The sequence below is a fragment of the Ptychodera flava genome, chromosome 10 (assembly GCF_041260155.1).
Source record: "Ptychodera flava strain L36383 chromosome 10, AS_Pfla_20210202, whole genome shotgun sequence".
NCBI lineage: Eukaryota > Metazoa > Hemichordata > Enteropneusta > Ptychoderidae > Ptychodera > Ptychodera flava.
In genome coordinates, this window is record NC_091937.1 from 41,927,741 (window position 1) to 41,949,090 (window position 21,350).

General features: G+C 36.4%; 1 protein-coding gene across 1 annotated transcript in view; it reads left to right on the plus strand.

Annotated features, from left to right (window-relative positions):
- Window positions 1-21,165, plus strand: part of LOC139142872 (runt-related transcription factor 1-like) — a 33,600-nt gene extending 12,435 nt beyond the window's left edge. The window contains exons 3-4 of the mRNA XM_070713050.1: window positions 9,454-9,645; window positions 17,101-21,165. Coding sequence (XP_070569151.1) covers window positions 9,454-9,645; window positions 17,101-17,951 — 1,043 coding nt within the window. The 3' untranslated portion in view covers window positions 17,952-21,165. The remainder of the gene's footprint in view (window positions 1-9,453; window positions 9,646-17,100) is intronic.
- Window positions 21,166-21,350: the final 185 nt, after the last annotated feature.

The following is a 21,350-nucleotide window of genomic DNA, read 5'->3' on the forward strand; positions in this document are numbered from 1 at the left end:
AAATGAAAGAAAACAAAGAAATGTTTGGAAATTTTTTTGGGTAATGGTTCTCACTCAACCTTTGGTAAAAATCGGTCAGAAACCATAGAAACTGAATAAATGAAAGCATTGATATTATGCATTTCTTCAGGGGATTGTGGGCCACAGCGGCTTTGCCTGTATCTCCAAACAAAGGACAAACAATTAGGAAAGTGGCATAGCTGTGAGTAGAGACAGAAAATGATGACGGTAAAGGTGAAAAGATTAAAGATGTATTCTTTGTGAAGTCAGCCATGCATGCCGGCCTCTCTTTGATGCTGATTTCTTGAAAAAAAAACCTTTGCAAAAACTGATGCATGATTTTTCCTTTAGTGTAGAGTCACTTTAAGGAAAATGAAACAAAATAGAACTGCTTTGATGGTGAACCACTGTTTAAGAGATTATTGTCAATGAGTGTATTGCATTGAACTTGCAGAGCACAGGGTTCAAGTTCAGATCACTTGAGCATATTGATAACGGTGACTGATGCATTCATGCAGCAAAACCATGCTACTTTTACCAGGCAGGGTAACTTAAACACAGGCCTTCCCATGGTAGAATGCAAAATCTGGACCAATCGAGTGTCCTCATGTGACAAAAAACACCATCAGTCAGATAAATGTGTTTGTTTTCAGTCTATTTTTATTTTTCAGTCTGTTTTCGCAGAAGATGTTAAAAATGGCAACAAAGTGATTGATGTGTATCGTATGAGCTGACAAACGGCTAGAGAATGGTGATGCATACACAGAGTTGTATTAACCAGTGGTCAGTAGGACAGCGGCAACTTATCACAGACTGCAATCAATATAAAAAAAATTGCAATTTATCAAAAAGACAGCGGAGACATCAGTCCTTTGTTTGCCGTGAGCCAATCAAACAGCTCTGTGCAGCAATAATGTGAGATAAATAACCATATTTCCAGGCCGTGGTAATATTAACTCCACATAGGAAGTGATGCCGTTCAATGCACATCAAGATTTCTATCAATTTCTACTTTAGTGATCCATGGGGTCTTCTAATGTTTCCTCCGCTCGTGCCTGCCTCTCTGTTTTTACAGTCTGTGATTTACATAATTGATTGCATTTTTGATGGCAAATTTTGTGTTGTCAGATGAGACTGTTGGATCCTGTCAATGCTGCCTGAATAATTGAGTCAAACGCAATGGTTTCGCCGAGGGATACATTTCAAAAGTAGTAGAAATGCGGTATCAACTGTTTTTCACCGAAAATACAGCACTTTTACTGGTTTTATCAAATCTTCCTTGCACAAAACTTTCTAATGATAAATTATTTTACAAAAGTTGAATATCAGATTACTTTAGTCTCAATAATATTATGAGTTATATTTTTTCGTAAAAAATTTTCTGTATGTTTTACCAGTTTAAACAAATGTTGGGGCACTGAAAAGAAACAATTTTATGCAAATCTATTGAACAAGTAGCTCAACATGAATGTTAGCGAATCATGTGTCGATGACATTTTGGCATTGGAGCTTAGAACACTGTAATCTAGCTGAGATTAACATAGGTCGCAACACAATGCTACTAAAAGCACCACGGTAATCCACACAACCTCCCTTTTATCTCCAGTTTTACTAATCTGCCATGCGTTCCACCAATCAGACATACCACATCTCTCCTTTCAGTCTGATACATTCCCTCTTTCTGCCCACATTGTTTTCAAATCTGTATATTATCTAATAGTTTTCTGTAACTACTGCCAGGCAAATGAGGACATATGGTTAGCCCATTCAGCAACAAGCAGTTTTCCGGCTCCAGTTCCAAAAAATTGTCACCTCCATATTTTCAGATTTTTGTATAGGGATAGACCCCAACCAGATCAGGTGGAAATTATAGTCTAGATATAAAGCTGGGCAGATCCTTACAAATATAATTTAGCGGAATACTTCGGCTCTTCAGAAGATGCACTCAGAAATAACTACTGATTATATGTTTTTGAAATTACCGTCTGCAGGCGAGGTTTTGTAAAATTCAAACTTTTTTGATGAACATCTTTTGGTAATAAATGTCTTCAAGTAAAATCTATAGTCAGCCACGGAAAATTCAATCCAAGTAATTCCTTCGGTAAAAGATCATCAAATAATAAAACTTCTGTAAAATAAATTCTTCTCATTAATTCCTTGACAACAGTGTACAGGGATTAATACCTCTACAGACAGTGATGTCTAAATAAAGAACGCTGACATTTAACCAAAATACAGACCAATGAGAAAACCCCACATGAAATCCTGGATAACAATATATTTAATGTTACTGAAACAAAGTATGAAATTCACACCTTTTTTCCCAACTTTGTCAGTCAGAATCATCTGAAGACAAACACCAAGCAAGACTCATAATGTTTTGATAAAACCCATCTGATGAACAAAACACCGAAAGTGAATCCCAGTAGAGAATATTTTCATCAGGTGAAGTGCTCTTTTAAAGTAGCAAAATGAGGCCCTGATCATCTTCTCTGTCCGTAATCATTTTCAAAATGAACTGTTTTGGTAATAGCATGCATCGTTAGATAAACAACCCCTGCAAAAAGAATATCCTTAAATAAATCACCCCGTGAGTTGACTTTCTCAAGTAAACCCCAGAGGGAATCATCACCGTCCGATAACCTCCACAAGAAATTATTGGCTTCTAACAAACCCTCTGGAATAGAAAGGTGGCAGGGAAAAGAATATGAAAAATTCCCATGGGAATACATACACTATCATCTAACACATTTTGCTGTGAATGAACCTCCCCTGGGAGATGTCCTGGCTGTATTTTATATACCATATATTCCTCTTCGTTTGATTTTGCAGAAAATTTATTGTATGAATGGCATACAATATTTAGGCTTGTTGCACTCTTTGTGTAGACGCTGTTCAATACTGTCCAAGACGTGATTCATTTTCAGGAGATGTGTAAACTTATAAAGATAGTGTGTGGTATGCGCTAGAGTATTTCAGTCATAAAATATATGCTGCTTTTATGTCAGTACAAGCTAGTGAAAAGTCATCGATCATATATGGTATTATTTCAAAAAATATATTTTGGTAATGTTTTAAAGTTGTAAAACTGAAAGTTTCCATGATGTGTGTACGATCTGCAGAGTTTAGTATAAATGCTAAATTTTCTCATCAGTTAATGGGGATATATCTTATGCTAATATAAAAAACAATGAGATTATAACTCTGGCTATTATGCAAGAAAGGGCTATTTTTTCACTCAAGCTTATGTGCAATAAAGGGGATTAGAATGGCAGGAATTATGCAATGAATTGGTTCACAAGCTAAGCTGATGTTTAATGAAGCTGGCGTGCATTGAAATGGGTGATAATTTAGCTTTATGTGTAAGCAATGGGTTTATTACCAAAGCTAATATGCAATTAGGAGGTTTATACTGAAGCTAATATGGCTTTGTAGCTAATGCTATTATGTGATTCGTACATTTCAATAAAACATTTCCATGCTGGGAATGGGTGTATTTGAAAAACGGACTTAATGTAGTGAAAATAAGTTTCAGAGTTATGTACAAAATGTAAGCCCTGGATTCAGCTTCACAATTTGCGATGTATTTTTCGAAGTAAACTACGGAATGACAATCATGCTATGTGTATTTTTTAATCAACTATGGTAGATGAATGCTTATCTACTCCATAGGAGGTCGTTACAGGTCCTTGGTTTTGTCGTAGTTTCAGTTTGACAGAAATATTCAAGCCATACCATATACAGCATAGAATGTAAGAATTTCACCGGCATGTCACTACTGGACACTACTTTCAATATTTCTAGCTGTGCATAATTACTATGATAAACGCAATTGGAATTTTTAGATATTATTCAAATGTCCCATGATATTTTACATCTGTATATTCCAATTTGGAAAATGTCTATTTTTCGTCATGTATTCTGTACAGATTAATCTCGTGTGTTTCACAATTTTGTATTTAAGTTCTGCTTGATATAAATTCTGTAGCCAAAGCTTGAGGCTCTGTCATATTTTTCAGAAAGTCAGTTAAAACTTCTCTGTATCTTCCCTTTCAACTGGAAACTGGTTTATAATGATGTGAACTGACCAGGTCAATAGCTCTTTACAAATTTAATAGACCCATATAACTTTTCATAAAAATGAACCCTCTCAAGCAGAGAATCATTCTGAAGTAAACGTAGCGCAAAGTGCTGTGTGTTGCACAAGTATCTTTTTGAAAGTGAGCGTGGTGCAGACTGCAGCGTGTTGCACGAGTTATTGTGGTTGAATTGTCGTGATAATGCGACCCAGTTTGTGGTGCAGCCAATCCTAAAGACAGTCTGTGAGAATCTATAGCAGCACTGGACCCCTAGTGTGACACAAGAACCTCAGAAACTCACCATAGTAACACTAGCATAACAGATATCTCAACAAACGGCCATTAAAAATGGAAATTAGTTCTGCATTGTGTAACCACTGATCCCTCGCTAGCAGAACTGCGTATCAATACTGTCCCTCGTATGTGAATTGACAGTCACAACTTTGGAAGAACTCTGGAATTTAATCATGTTACCATTTTGCCGTGAAAGGAACTGCCTACAGATATTTGATGTTGAAATTGAATCGAAGTTTTTTTATTGGAAACTGTCTGCAAATGCAATCCTGAGTGATTTCTGAGGGAGAAAATTGTGGTGTTGAGGAGTTGTGAATCGAAGAAGTGGAGTTGTGATCAGATACCAAATGAGAAAGGCATGGCATAATGTCTGAAAGAGAAATTGCCGAGTTGTAGATGAGAAAAGTAAATCTGTTTTGGTCTTTGAGTTCAATTCTCACTTTGATCAATCACTATATGCTTTTACACCTGCTTACTCACTTTAGAATTTTTTGGAGCTCGTTTTTACGATGAAAAAGTATGAAAAAATGGATAGTTTATTGTTCGTATTGATGGTTGCTCATCAGCCTGTAGGCAAGCCATCAAGACTTATAACACTGACACAAATAAATTACAATTTATTGAATCTGAAGACAATATCAGAGAAAGCCGGGGCTTTGAGTCCATCCCAGCATAGCTAATAAATCACTATAGATATTATATTAAATATTCATAAAATAGACATGATAATTTTATGGCATTTTTTGCCATTACTGAATGAAAGATTGAATATTAGTCTGTTTGCCGAGATAAAAACAAACATTTTGACACCTTGTTTCAAAAGTGAAGTTGAAAAAGTACTGTGATCATGAAAAATGATGAAATAGACATTTCAATGGCAGGACTTATATCTTGTTCTATTTGTTTCAGAGCAGGTGTTGGCAGATTCTAAGCTTTTCCTGAATTCACATTCATTTATTTTACTAAAACGTTTCCATTTCTCAACAAATCATTCAAAGTTGACATGGCTCCCACTCTCTTTTATGTCTGTTTTTTTGTTTGAAATGTAAAGTAATGTGTGCAGTGCAAAGTTATGTGAGTTTTTCTTTATAGCAAAACAAACGGCAAATATGTGCTCAGATTCATCTAAGCCATCAAGTCAGTGTTGCCCATCTTAAGCAAAGACATTACTGCTCAAATATTTGGATAAAATTTCAAAGTCCAAAGCAAATTTGCGGAGAATCTCCAGTGCGACGTAAGATGAAAGTCAAGTTGAGCTCATATTACAGTGTCATGCCAAATGAAATCATTGTGCATGGCAGCATAGGGCTTTTTGATTTGTAGAAAATCAGTTTAAATGGAAAAGCGTAATAACACATAATTGTTGAAAGTTCTACCGGCAACTCTGCACACAAAGAGGACAGAACCTGATCTGTCACTTAGGATGGTTCGCCTTTGTGATCAAATGTTTGAGTAATAAATTCATTCAGGAAAAGTTAGTCAGGAGATATTATGCGTGGAACACTTTACCGACTTGGTTGGCTGAATCAAAAAAAGCGCAGGAAATTCTGGGTAGAGTCGCCGTGTGAAAAGGAGACTGAATAATTCAACTTGAAGCAGTGTAACAAAGAAACGGCAAAAGACAATGAGAGTACAATTGGTGATGTCGTCCCTGAAGAATGGTGAAGTAGGGAGATAGTACGGAGAAATGGACGGGCTTACAGATGCAAATAGCAGATAAATGAAAATGCATTGTAGTGTCTAGACGCAGAGCGCTATGATTATTAATAGTAGTGAAAGGTAGAATCTGTGAGAGGAATAGTTGAAGAGAGCCTCGGTGAGAGTAGGTGACTTAGTCACAGGATATGGCAAACAATACCTATTCTGTGTGGCAACTGATACGATGGAGGTTAATTACAAGACTTACCTTGGAAAGAGATATGAACTCTTTACTCATAAAACTCAGACATGCACAAAAATGTGTCGACTAAAGTAGTGTTAAGTGACAGTTTGCCTGCGAGGAAAGTAAGTCTAAATTTATTAAAAGTATTAATCAATAAAGAAGGTAGAGGCTGGTGTGAGAGTGTGTGTGTGTGTGTGTGTGTGTGTGTGTGTGTGTATTATATACAGCCAGCAATTCATGCACAAAATGTACTGGTAGATGTATAGTGTCGACTTTAAACTGCAGATTGCCTCGTTCCTAGTTGGAGACTCACATGAGATGAAGATGTGACATATCACGAAACCAGGTAATTGTCCTCTGGCTATGAGAAGATGATAAACCCAGAGAACCGACTTGGCACACACACGCACACACACTCTCTCTCTTTCTCCATCTACCACGCAGATAAAAAATAGTCCCGAAAATGGAAGACAATAGCAAGTTTATGTTGAAATTTGAGTGATGGCTTAGCCACTGCTGGGAGGCAAATCTCGCCCATGATGAACAGCTCTTGTCTGCCTATATCTAATACCCCCTTAAAACATTCATAAAACAAATTGCATTTTTCCCATTTTGAAATTCAGCAAATGGATGAGGCTAGTCTTTATAACGCTAATTGTAAGAAACCTTATGTCCTACATGAATCATGGCAATGCTAAGTATCATGGAAAAAAAGGGCACGTCTTACAAATTGCTACGTCGCAATGAAAGCCATCCTGAGCTTCCAATGGGTTAAATCACCTCTATGTGGTAGATGGGTAATGCGAAAACCTGGAGGTTACACACTGAGTATCTGAATAAAATAGAAAGGTTTATGCCATACCGTGCACTGGGTATATACTTAACACCATGATATTAGGCAGCAGTCATGAAAGTCTGATTGTATGCATGCATTTTCCTTCGGAAAAAATAAATTTGATGCTTCTGCTGTTTAGACTGGCATCTCTGGGTGTCATTAATTTTACTTTCTCTCTTTCTGAGTCACTCTGAAAGTTCGACGTTTGGAATTAATGGGTTTGTTTTCAGATAGTCATTGTTCCGTGCCACTGTCATTAAATGAAACGTGGAGCTGTTTGCCTAAATTGGAAATGACCAAATATTCATGGCAATGCTTTTATGCTTAAATGAATAATACAATGTATTCGGTTGACTTTCCCATCATGAAAATGCAGTTTCTAAAGTAACACATCGCATGAGGCTCAGTCTCATGACCTTGCACTATACATGTATTTTGAAGTCAAAATACTCAAGTTTTTTTACAGTATAATGGCCAAATTCATAACAAGAAGGTGATGTACAAATTGTGTCATTTTATGTTTCCCCTGACGATAAAAAAGGTTAATGAGAATTCATAAACAGTGGCAGATTCTCAGAAATTAGGATAATTAGCCTTTTTAACCCAAAGTCCAATTTTATTTCACCTTCGTTTCACCTTGTGTCTTAATTCAATTGAATTTTAATACTGTCTGGTTGTTGATTAGAATTTGCCTCTTCACAAGTAGAGATCTGGGGATTGAATGCAAAATCAGCCAGCCTAGGGAGCTGTGTGATTTTCCACAAGACTGCCAACTTAGGGAGTGCAGTGATTTTCCAGTAGACTGGTTGGTAGCATACAGCAGAGTTGTCTTTGTATCAATATGTGCATTCTCTTGTCAGTTTAGAATACATTATTTGTAATTTCACCGGGACAGCGTACCAACTAACACCAACTACAATTACCCCACAAGATAACAGTCACAGGAAAAAAAGGCTGTAGTTTACAAGAACAAGTTTGACAAAGGCTGATTGTTGAAGTTTGTAGACAAAGAAATTTGGATGTGTATCACCGGGCGAAAATGATCGGCAATTCATCTTGTCAAAAATCGTAGCTGAGATTGGTGTCTATTGTAGCATAACTTACATCTTTGACTTGGCTGTGAGCTTTCAGTGACAGTATCGATTTCGTCAACGCCAAGGAGGAAAAACAGTCGCATTTCACAAAAGTGAACAATTGCAAAGCAGCATACGGTGAAAGCTGAAAGTACCAATATTAATGTTGCGAAAAAATAAGAGGTAAAAAAATGTCAAAATGAGAGAAAAAGTTTAAGTATCATTATCAAGATATGGAAAAGTTGTATTTAATGGATTTTAGCACTGTGTACATTTATCAGACAAACAACAACCTTGAGTACAGATTTGAAAGAATTCCAAATATTGAATACTGCGATTGTACGATTATTCGGTGAAATCATTTCTGATACAGAGTAAATGTAAACTTTCTTATCTAGCTTCTCAATCTCACTCACTAATGTTACCTTTGGTAGCAGATATGGTGCACCGTGCAGAACAAACATTTTGCCAGTGATGTCTTCGATTTGTAAATAAATTGAGCCATCAATATCTTTGCTGCATAGCTAGATGTGACAAGCTCAGCCTCTCATATCTGATATGCACTGCAAACTATTCTGCTCGTGGCACAACTGAAAAGTTCATGCAGAGAAGCTGTACACATGACCAAAATATTAGAAATTCATTTGGTAGCATCCTAAATTCCACATATCACTGGTATGTGGTTTATGAAAAATCTAAAACATAGTTTTTTTGAAAAATGATTTTCCTCTTATGTACCTTTCTCAAACTCACAGAACAGATATACAAGTACTACAGGTTATTGAAAACTTTGAGGCACATTTTTTGGAGGATGGCATCAGAAGAGATGCTACCTTATACACTTTTTACACACACATTTATACGAAAATTTTCAATTGTCAGATGGTATAAGCCATTTTGGTCAAAATGGTATTCTCAGCTTCTGCCGGCCAAATTAATAATTAGTATGTAAAAAAAACTTATGTAGAGTTGTTTAGACATAACTGTCTTTACCGCTTTCAGATTTTAAAAATTTTTTGTTGACAACTATTGTTGTGTTCATTTTTGTAAATTTTTAGGTAGATGCAGATATGTCAAGAGAAAAGTGTCTGTTCAGCTTGTATGTTTCTTTAAAGTGTTGCTATGGTTTTGTCTCAAAGATGCATCAATTTACAGCCATTATCAAATCAATTGTAGAAAGATTTCCATTCTGAAAAACTGGTGTTCTGAAAATTTTCAACAATAGATTATGAGGAATAATATCATGGCGACAATAATAATCAGCATCGTTTGCTCTTTTGTACTTTTCAGGGCACAAGAATAAAATCGAAGACAGTAGGATACACACAGCGACATCGGCAGATCATACTTTACAACTGTCGGAAAGATTGAATGAATTAGAACATTTGAGATGTGCCAGCCAGAGTATAGAAAGTTCCAGCTGTGGCAGGGCGTCCGATTCATCGCACAGCAGTTACCTATCTCATACAACATACTTGGCTGGTAAGTCACCCTTCTGTTTACAATTCAAATATCGTAAAGCCTCTGCGCTCAACTTTGGGATGGAAGGGTCTTCCTGTTTCCAAGGGAACTGGGTTTTGAAGTGTCATGGCAACATCCCATCCGTAAAATATTTTCTCTGATCACCCCATGAAATCAAACATTATTTTCTCAAATTGTCTAATAAACTGTTATCATACCAGTTTTAGAGCTTATTGGTCATATTTAGAGGTTATTGGCCATGCTATATGTTTTACTAATGTACAAATTCATATGTGCGTTATATACCGTATACCAGCATAGATAGATAGATATGTACATACACACATTGGGTATATACTTTGACAGACCCATAGGTATATACACCCACGCTGAAAATTGGTAATGTTAATTATCCTTCTGATGTAAATTATGGTTAAGATATGGAAAATTCCCCGCTGTGTGATTGGAATGAAATAAAAAAAATGTCTAGGTAGACCCAAAACAGCTTTTCTAGCTTACAGGCAAACTCTAAGACTCATGAAAAAATCATAGAATCATGTCATGTTACCGCGTATAAAGGAAATCGGCCACAATTTCAGTTTGTATGAAATCAGTGTACCAGCATCTATATATGCCGAGATCGTACATGGTCCACTACACTCTGCAATGAGAAAAAAGCAGTTTTACTCAGTATTTTGTGACAGGAACTCACTTGCCAAAGTTCGTTTGATTGAAAACTGTGAAGAATTACTCATCTCAAACAAACAGAAATTAATTTGAATGCCATGAAATCTTCATTGCAGATGTTATTATCTATTTAATGAAATTATAAGCTGTCCATGACAGAAATTTCAAAAAGACTATAAATTTGCCAAAAGTAGCTCATGATTCCAACAGAATGTGCATTTACAGTGTAGCTGCATTCTGTCGGCATTTTTCACTACACTATTCTTTGTAGGGAGCTTGCATTTGGGATAATCTCACAATCTTCCTGTGTAGACTATTTCACAGTGAATCTCATGAGATTTACATGTACCGGTAGTTCGACATACATTGAAGGGCAACTTTTGAACAGTTTTTGAGAACCTTCTTGAGTAAAAATATCTATCTATCACTTAGAAAGCGGTGCAATGAATAGAATTTAAATGAAAATACAGATAATTGTACATTTTTAGTCACTCAGTTCCTATTTTATTGAAGTTTATCTATATTTTTAGTCATTCAATCCTTTATAGTGTAAGCTACCATTGAAGTATGTCTACATTTTTAGTCGTTCAGTCTCTGTACACATGTGCTACCATTGGAGTTTTATCTCCATTTTTAGTCATTCAGTTCCGATAGTATTAACTACTATACAGGCACATATGAACACTGTATAGAGTAGGCAAGGTGAAGTACGTCCCGTGGGTCGAAACTGACCAGTTTAAACATTGATGAACGCTGACAAGATATTTTACAAAGGTGATCTTTTACTGGTTGTGAAATGACAGTAATCAGTTTGAATAATCCAATAACAAGCTGCAAAATTTAATCTAGAAATGAACAATCTGAGAATACAAGTCATGTATCAGAGTGATAGTAGTCGCTTTTGATATGCTGGGAGTCGAAAGTTTCCAAATCTCAAAAAAAACTGCTCATGTGAGGTATTCATAGATACGAAAGACGCAACCTTTTGTTAGGTCCGTTTATTCTCCACACGTTGCTGCGTGTTAATGCAGAACTTTTAAGAAGATTTGGATCCAGGTCTCCAAGGTTTCAGCTTCAAATTAATCATATGAGTAAAAAATTTCCAGATTATTGGAACTTACAGCAATTATCGCGGTGGTTATAGCCGTTTAATATTCAGCTCATGTCTACACGCTGATATTGCCTTCTCTTGGAGTATTTTTAGCAGATTTGTGTTGTCTGATTGACTTTTTACAATGTGCATCCTCCATGCTGTTTGATCAGGGTATCACTTCAAACCAACTATTCGAGTTTTATAATTACTGGACAATAGCCATCCACAGGTAAAAAAGTTCTATTAAAGCTCCATTAGCAGAAGCGTTGATGTATTTCCAATAATTTTTTGTTCTGTTTTGTGAAATGCAGTTTCTTGTTCTACCGCCGAAATCATGTCTACTGATCGGAGTTAACTTTTTAACACAGCACAGCCTGTATGTGTCCAGTGTCCAATGTTATCGATAGGAGTTGAGGTTTTAGTCCCGACTAGACTTCATTTGTCTACAAAATATTGCATTTTTTACACAATGTGTTATCATTCAGTAAGGCTGATATTTTACATTTCAGCCAGCTTAAGGGAGAAGAGCGAGAAAATATATTTCTCTGAGAATAAATTTATTGAGAATATTATCAAAAGTTAACACTATTATCCTTTTCAGATGTTCACATTTAAAGTTTTCAATTTCTGTTTTTTATTCTTTTATATCACTTTCAATACATCATTGCATATTTCAAACAATGCAAAGAACTTTGACCAGATTGCACACTTTGTTCCACATTTTTGGACATTTTGTCAGTTTTATTGTGCGATAACCAATGTTTCAAACAATTCCTTTGTTTTCTTTGGCTATTCTCTTTGGATTACGGAGTGACTCAAATCATAACTTTTGTTTGGAGAAAAGGCAACATACAGTTGCATCAGTTGTTTGTTGTAGTTTGAGTGTCTGTAACATCTGGTCAATTCACTGAATTGTTGCGATTTCCTTCCCAGCATGCAAATTATTAGTTACCCTTTATTTCTGTCGCTAAGTTCTAAAATAGAGACTTTTTTATGGCAATATGGTAGAACTTCAAGATATGCACAAAAGTGATATAAAGTCGAATGTGAATATGATAAGTATTAAAACCAGACTGAATCCAGCTTCTATTATTACCACACATCTTTTTCACTGGCCGCACTATCTTCCGAAGTGATCAGACTTTTAAAAACATCAAAGTTCCAGAAATAAAACAGTTGAGGAAAAAGCCAAAATATTCGTCAACAATAAAATTTCATTAGAATTGAAATTCAAACCAAAGGGAAACTTTCTGTTGGTCTCGTAAAGTTGAATTATAGCAGGTGTGAGTTATTTTTGTGTGAATCTAAGGGTAGACTGGAATATTGATTGTAAGTTATGATCAAAATATTATCAGTCATAAATGTAATGAAAAGATTCATGGAGTGGACATTCTTCCTGGCAGAGAATAGATCATTATTGTGGGAGTGATTCTGTTTGAATTTAAAGAAGTTGGAGTGTTGATTTGAACTTTGTTCTTTTGGCTTCATTCAAAGCAGTGCTTGATATTTTTTTATAGTAAGATGAAAGTTATTACCAAAACGCACTTGATCATGCAGAGTAATTAAAATGCCACATTGTCTCTTTGCTCAACATTAAATTTGACATTTTGTCCTTAACCGTTGATGAGAATGTGTCCTTGATGTTTCAGAAGTTTTCAACCAGACCATCATATGCATGGTACGTTTCACTCTCACCAACTTCACTTAAACAAAATCTGTCAGGATGCAACAGCACTGTATCACTAAATTTCGTTCAATAAAAGCATAAGGAGTGTATTTTGCAAGACTAATAATTCCAACGTTTTGTTCGGATGGACAGATTCTCAGCAATATAATAGAAATCAGTGTTCACATTACCATGATATTAGGCCATACTGTACGCTCAACAGTAATCCTGTCAATCAAAACCTAACTACCTATTTTTAATGACATTGTTAGGTTTGTCTAGAACTACTCTATTAGGTTTTGTAATATTTCCACCTCTCCTCGCTGGCTGGCGGTAACTTTTCTGTGTTCAAATGACAAGAGGTATTGTTCTCTGACACGTCTCATCCACTGGTGTCAATTTCTGTCGATTGCCATTTCTTCCAGCTGACCTCCATGCGTTTGCTTCCTTTTAAGTGATATATCTCATTGTCATTAATTTGTCATTTTGTTGATGTGGGCTTTGTTTCTGCAGCCATGTGGTCTAACCATTTGCATTCATTGGCCAAATAACTCTGTGTGGTCGATTCCACATACTGTCACCTCGTCGCCTCTTTCTCAAACCAAATTATTTTTTTTGATGTGCTGTAGGTCTTTTCACTTCATGTTGTGCAGCCCAACGTTTCTTGATCCTTTGTTTCTAATAAAACAATTTATCAGCTCATGCAGATTTACGGTTGGCACGATGCCAAACATTTGTTAAGTTCATGTGTTTGTGTTATCTTTTCTCATGTGATTTCACCCTTAAGTAGCTTAAAGGATAATCGCAGTACCAGACAGTAATTTGCATATTTCACCTCAGAGCAAACTTTCTTTTTTTTCCCCAAAAAAATCTCCCCTCACAGATTAACAGGCTGCCACATTCTCTGCATTGTTTATTGTTTTGAGGGGTGTCACAGTTTTCTAGAGGTGGTAAAATCTGGCAGAACTGGATGTGCATACAAATTAAGTCGGTTGAAGCCCAATTACATTTCAGAATTTTGAAATTAGCTTCATTTTCTTGTTCGTATGGTGCGCTCTTCATACCTGATCCAATTGTACGTTTCCTCTCTCACATCAGATCTCAACTTCATTTTTTTTTATCTCCTTCACTTGCCCGGCATGGGAAAAAATAATGAATTTCTTGCTCAGAGTGGAATTGTCATTAAAGATATATTGAAAATCATATATATTCCACTCTTGGTCGGTAATTGTCGACACCTGTCAGCGCCCGTTTGCAAGTAACGGTCGGTCAACATCAACTCTTCTGGAGTCTTTGGAGGTTATTGTGCCTTTTTTTTACGTGTATCCTGTGCGTGATAATAGAACTGTAGCCATGATAAATCACAAGTTTTGTGATGTCACGTAAATTCATTGTATTAACAGGTATTTTTCCATTGTGTACTAAAATGACCTCATCAGATATCTTAGGATTTAGTGCGAAAATTTTTATAGTGTTCTGTAGGTATCGTGAAATTGGTGGAAAAGTCTTGTTCTGTGAAATTTATATTATTCTTTTGGGCTTTTTGGCAAAATTAATTGTAATATTTTCCTGATGTAAAATGCCACATTTACTCATTTCAGATGATATAAAGATGTACGGCCTTAAAATAAATAAAAGTGAATATCAGAAAAAGGCCAGTAAGCTTCAAAAACAAATTGTTACTCTTGAAATACATTACAAAAAGATTTACTAAACAAATGTGAATACTTCCAGTTAGAATACTACAAGTCTTCATTAAAAGTCTTCCATGTTCAGCTTGAGAAGTAGTAATTTTCATAAATTTTTTGTTCTACAAGTTTTTACTTAGTGAGCCAGTGTACAGAAAACTACGTAGTGTCGTGTGGATGTCAAAAATGCTTTGACTGTGTTTTGATTTGATGAAAGGAAAAGTTGAGGTGGTTGCGTTGTATTGAATTCAGAGAATAGCAGATGTTGAGGGAACACTGTGCAACGGCTGATGTTACTGTGCAGATCCTTTAAGTGTTATGGTTTCATCTCATAGCTCATAAAAATTGAGAATTACACAACCATGGTTGTTATATCATACATCTGCCGAGATTGAAAAACTAATAGCGAGGCAGTCTGGAATTGTTGTGGTCAAAACAGGCAGATTTACAGGTGTAAGTAGAAGTCCCTTGCACATTTTGGTGCAGTACCCGACACCAAAGGGATACTGGCGTACACATGCACTTTCCATCTCAACACAGAGAAAAGATTAAATCTGTCAGGCAGACAGATCAACTCATTCATCAATGATGAGGTTTCCATGGTAATGGTGGTTGCCATGGAAATTGCATCCCTTGTGGACGTGTGATGTGCATCATGAGATGGGAGTAAATTTGAGAGGAGACTTTGGAGTGCTTTTCGGGGATGAAGAACGGTTTTGTCGATGCGAATTTGCAAAATTCCCTGATCAAAGAGAGGGAAGACGGAGTACTTTAGATGGAAAACAGTGATTCAATGAAACTTGAGAAGAACAATATTAAAAGTTTGCTCAGAGTGTTTAACAGTGACCAACAAAGGCTATGTGAGGATGCATATTGAGCAGCTATGATCAAGGCAATAATAAATGCACATAAGTGTGTAGAATTTAGCCTGAATAATCTAGCAAACATATTAGACAGCAACCTGTACAAGTGTTAGACTAGCTGAAAGACAGTCGACAAAGGCATGGTTTGTGAACCTGTCCTAACGCAGTATTCATTGTACTCAAGCACTGCAGAATTTAGCGAACAGCCAAATCAAACATTGGCTACAACAATTTTTTTGTAAGAATTGTGTACAGGAACAAAAGTGACAGAAAATGTCATATTCTTTGATCTAAAACATTTACAAAAAAATTTTGAAAGAAGCCAATTTGTTTCCCAACACTCTGTCACCCATTGTCCTGACCATAATGATTTTTCTTGGTCGCCATAGAGATTTTTGTGTAACAGTGGGGTGAACAGCAAGAAGAAAGCCCAACACCTGTCTTACTCCACCTATTATGGAGATTTCTACCGGCTTTAGAGTGGGAGTGTGGTCGCTCCCATCTGCACCAGATGCACTCTTCCAAACACAATAACCATTGTTATGCTAATCGATCTTGGCACGCTTTTCTAAGCTCGGCCTGGGGGCTTTTTCATAGAAACTAATTAGCTGGTGTTTATTAATAACCGCTATTGCCACAGAACCGAGCCACAAGTTGACTTGTCAATGAGTGTGTTTAGACTGTGTGGGTTCCAAGCACCAAATATCAGGGTTAATATGTTAAATTTAGACCGCTGAGGATGATACTGGTGATGTTGAACGCCGGCCACAGATGTTTGGTCTGATTACCAAAAAAAACATTGATGAGGATTGGCCTATGCGTTGTTATCAGTGCCACTAGAAAGTGAAATGGAATACAAAAAAAAACTTTGGGAAAAAGGAACTAATGCAGGCAAAATACACTGTGATAAATAACTCAAAGCCGCTTTATTTTTTATAGTGTGGACACTGAGAATACCATTATTACGAGGAATCTTTTGTGTACAGTGCACAAAGCCGTGCCTTTGACCCGTGACTTATGCATACACCGCTTTAAAGTTTCCTTTCTTTTGTTCATGTACTGCATTAAAGTCTAGCAAATCAACTTTCACAGGCAAGATGAAATAGAAGATTTAAAGTCGAGTAATTTTACATACTGGCTGTTCAAGTTTTGGATGCTATTTTGCAAAATTTTGTCTGCAATGTATGTACCAATGCATTATGACAATGATATCACTCTGTATTCTGTCTTAGAATACGTCTGAACAGAGGAACAACTGTAGATGATATTCACTTTGTTTCCACTGTGTTCTTTTTAAGATGCCAGTACTGTCTTTACCACAAACTCATTCATCACAGAGAGCGTAGGAAATAAAGGAGAGAGCAATCTCTGATGTATTTTACAGCCCTTGGATAATTTATAACCTGCATTCCCGCTCACTCTCTCTCTCCAGATAGATGTCCCTATAATCTTCCTTTGTCTGTTTTTTTTTGTTGACAGAAGGACCAGCAGGAAGTAGGTCTTTATCAGGGTGGCCGTATGAGTACCCACGATTCTTTGCTCCTGCAATGCAACACAGCGTACAGCAGCCCAGTACAGCGCCGCCGCCACCACCGCCTCCGCCACCACCACCGCCGCCACCACCGCCACCAGTACCAGTGCCAGCTCAGCCCAGTGTGACAGAAACAGTGGTGTCACTGTCAATGGACAGACCTGCCATGGTTGCACACACCCCAAGTAGCAATGAAGTCACCATGCTGACACCGTTGTATCCGAGATCGGATCCACGGTTTCCCGAACCGCATTTGACGCTTGACGCGAGGTTAACAAGTCCCCACTTATCAGACCCGCGAATCAGTGAAACTCGTTTTGTGTACCCACCAACTTCTCATCGGTTTTCGTTCCCCGCCACAGCCACTATACCCATCCTGTCACCTGGAGTTGATAGCAGTCGGTATATCCCATTACCTTCTCCCCATGATGTGTACCCAACATCCCCTTCTACCCCGGTCACATTACCCACAACACCCTATATATCGGGCTCACCACCATATCAGTTATATGCGCACCTTTATAGTACTTCTACTACTCCATCTACACATCCACCATTCTACGAAGGCACGCCACATTTACCCATGTTGCCCTCGACTACCAGCAGCAGAGCTGCTCTAACTGCCTCTAGTACAATGGTCAGGTCGGCAAACGGCAGTAACAATAACCATAGAAACGGCAGTCATGGAACAGCAGATAGATCCAACGGGAGTCATGTGGCGGTGGCCAGACAAAACCCCGCTGCATTATATCATGGTGAAGATGACGAAAGAAAAGGTGATGTATGGAGGCCATATTGAAAGAAAAAAGAACAAAACTGCACAGATGTTCAGCGTTTACGCCTGCATGTATTGTCCAAAAATAACACAACTGCAGTGGATAAATTTGTCAGTATATGAAGTCAGTATAGCACTATGGTTACACCGTTTCAGCGTAAATGACAATTTGTAGACATAGTACACAATACACTCTCAGACAAAATATCAAAACAAGATTCATACCAACAGGAGTGTTCACAAATATTTATCTGGTCTGATTTTCATTCGTCAATGAAACTTTATCGAAAGTTTTTCCACCCAGAAGGAATTTTTAATATTTTCATCTTCAGAGGAATTTTTATGCTGTTTTTTGAACGTATTCATTTTTGACTTAGTGCAATTATCAATATTTTATATATGGTGTTAAAATCAGTCTGAATAATTTAAGTATGAGTGTGATAGGGAAGCCAGTGTGTACACACAGACACACACACACATGCTCACATACATATACACAGACAATTATGTTGTGAAGAATTCTTTTTCCTCTGGAATATTTATCCAAATCAGGGTTTTCATAAAAAAGCAAATTTTTGAGAAAGCATTTTGTGAAAGCAGTCAATTAAATTGTAATGGAGTCACTAAATTGTGTTCATTTAAAAAAACCTCTGTTAGTTTGGAAGTTGAAAAGTTTAAGTGAACGTAACTGAAACAGGGGTCAGAGGTCAAGGCAAGATCATGTGATCAAGACAGAGTACTCATAATTAAAACTCACAGATTATTTTTTACTGTTCAGCCACTCCATTGCATGAAGAATTTATGAACCTTGTACTAGTAAGCTAATGCTGCTTCGTCACATTCTGTGATAAGTACTTCAGTAGCTGTCTTGTTTTTGGGCGCATTATCCCATAGAAAAACTTTAGACGAAAGTTATAGTTCATTAAAGTTTGATAATCAGCTTCATTTGAGCTATAAAGCACCAAATATTTTTATATTCTTAGACAATAGTCTGTAAATTGTCATAGGAAGCTGAATATTATGTGATGTGTTGTTTGACGTACTTTCTCCACAGTGAAATATGTTACGATAGTCCGGATTAAAATAGCTCACCAAAACGTTTGTCAGGATATTTTGCATATTTTGAAAAATGTTGTTTCACTGTACAGCTAGTGATGGCATTGTCATAAAGTCTTTAAAAAGATACTGTTTTTAATTTATGACTCACTGAACATCTGTTAATTTTCCTTCTCATTTTTGACATTCCACCACTTTGACTCTTGTACATGACATTTATAGTGGTGATAAATTCAGAAGCCTTCAAATTTTCCAGTTTCTGTGATAAAGACGTGTTTTTCATTCTGCTGTGAAACTTTGTTTCAAATAAGAGCTTCACAAACAATAACAAGCCAAATTTTATCTTTTTATAGTAAGAATCTGTGAAATGTTACTTTTGAAACACCTGGTGAACATTTAAAAACTCGAATTCTTTCTTTTCATGGAAAGGTTCATAGACATTATCAGAGGTTCAACCTGTGACTTCATCTTAGGGACAATTTGAGTACTTATTCGAGCCATCCGTAAATTTTGACTTTTAAACATTTTCTGGTTTTCTTGTGAAGAGAGCTGAGATACACAGTGAAGAGTTTTTGCACACTTTGTTGTGTTGGAGTAGACTTATACAGCGAGTAATTAGAACACTGTCAAGTAGACGTCATGTAAACTTGTCTTATTGCCACAGTAATTGTAGTTGCCATGACAAAGTACTTAGTCGTCAAGTATTGCAAAATGTCATCACACTGTTTTTTCATCAACGAATTTCAATGTTAGTTGTATTTTTTTTTAAAGCAGGGACAAATATTGTTCCAGCCTGGGTACTTGGCTTTGTAAATAAGGCGCCACACTTTCTTCCCCATCGTCAAGTCAATTCTAAGAGTGACGTTTTTTTCCCCAGATTTTCTTTCATACAAGTGTAGTTATAGAGCCCGCCTGTCGCCCAAAAATTTTAGCAAATGCTAATTAAACAGAGTACTGGATTTCTGAACTGATTTTCAAAGTGAGTGGCACATTTGATGTTATTGAAGTGAAACACAGAAAGAATGTATGTAACATTCATTTATTCATTCATTCACTTGTTGGGACATCAAAATTTATAGTCTAGTGGCATTTGATCAACTGATGCCGAGCATTGTCCAAGTTTTATGATTAAAGTAGGGTGTAGACATTCTGACTGATGTCATTAGTTAAATAAATGAGATAAAACTACGGACAATTTTAAAACCAAACATCTGGGTCTAGATTGTGGGTCCTTTTTAAGCATGACAAATATATTCTTCAACAAAACTTTTGAAACCTGTGAACTTTATTTTTTTGCCAAAAGGACAGAAGTGTTGCCAAAAACAGGAAAAAAAAATCTTTTGATAATCTGAAGACACAAAGCCATGGGATGTGTATTGTTGGACAGTTTGATACCTGATCGCTTCAGAACAAATGGCTATTTTCTCAACATATTTTTATATAAGTTTGGTGAAACAATTGTGTAAGTGTGGTCATTTGGTGTTCCAGTGAGTGTGTTTATGTATTTATAAAGAAAAAACTGGAGTGACAATTTTTATCAGAAAAAAAAGTACACCAGATATTAGAATGTTGCAAGCTGTGTGTTACTGGCTCAAAGCAATACAATGGATTGTGATCATTGTAGCATTGTTGTTGTCATGGTTACCTGTGCTTAAAAAGCACACATTTCTCGTTTTATTCAAGTAGACGTAGTCTTTGAAATCTTTTGACGGTTCAATTCAACGGACTCTGTTTTTAGAAAAAAAATTTCGATGGTTGTGCTATCAGTACAAAGCAAGTACTTACCCATCATGCATCTTTGTAGTCAACAATTTTATTTTCTGTCATTTTTTTCCTTCTTTCTCGCTATATTTTGACATTTCAGTATTTCCCAACTTTTTTTGAGGCAATATTTTTCCCAGCACGGACCAATGCAAGAGTTGGTAGAAGTAGCTATATCGTAATTTTTTTTTAGCATTTTGATTCAGTTTTCTATTTATACTTTTATTGTTTTTAAGAAGTCAATTATACTACCCATTTCAACAAATGGCTAAAAAATCCACTTTTTATCCTCAAAGGTTGTAATATATATCATATACCGTGGGTAGTGTGATTTACTTGTTAAAAGAAAGTCCGTAATGATTTTCATCAGAGCTTTGTCAAGTCTTGTCTTTTTTGCAATAAAATATATTTGTAAATGTGACACCCTGTGTGTAGTGTCTGTATTTCAGATGGATTCGACGGTCAATTGTAAAATTGGCAATGTCTGACATCAGGTTGTGTAATTTCGACACTAGAGGGCGCTGTGAGTTACTAGTCACCAAATCTGGCAAAGTAAAATTGATGCTGTGATTGATATCAATGAAGTCAGGAAAGGGAAAAGCTTTG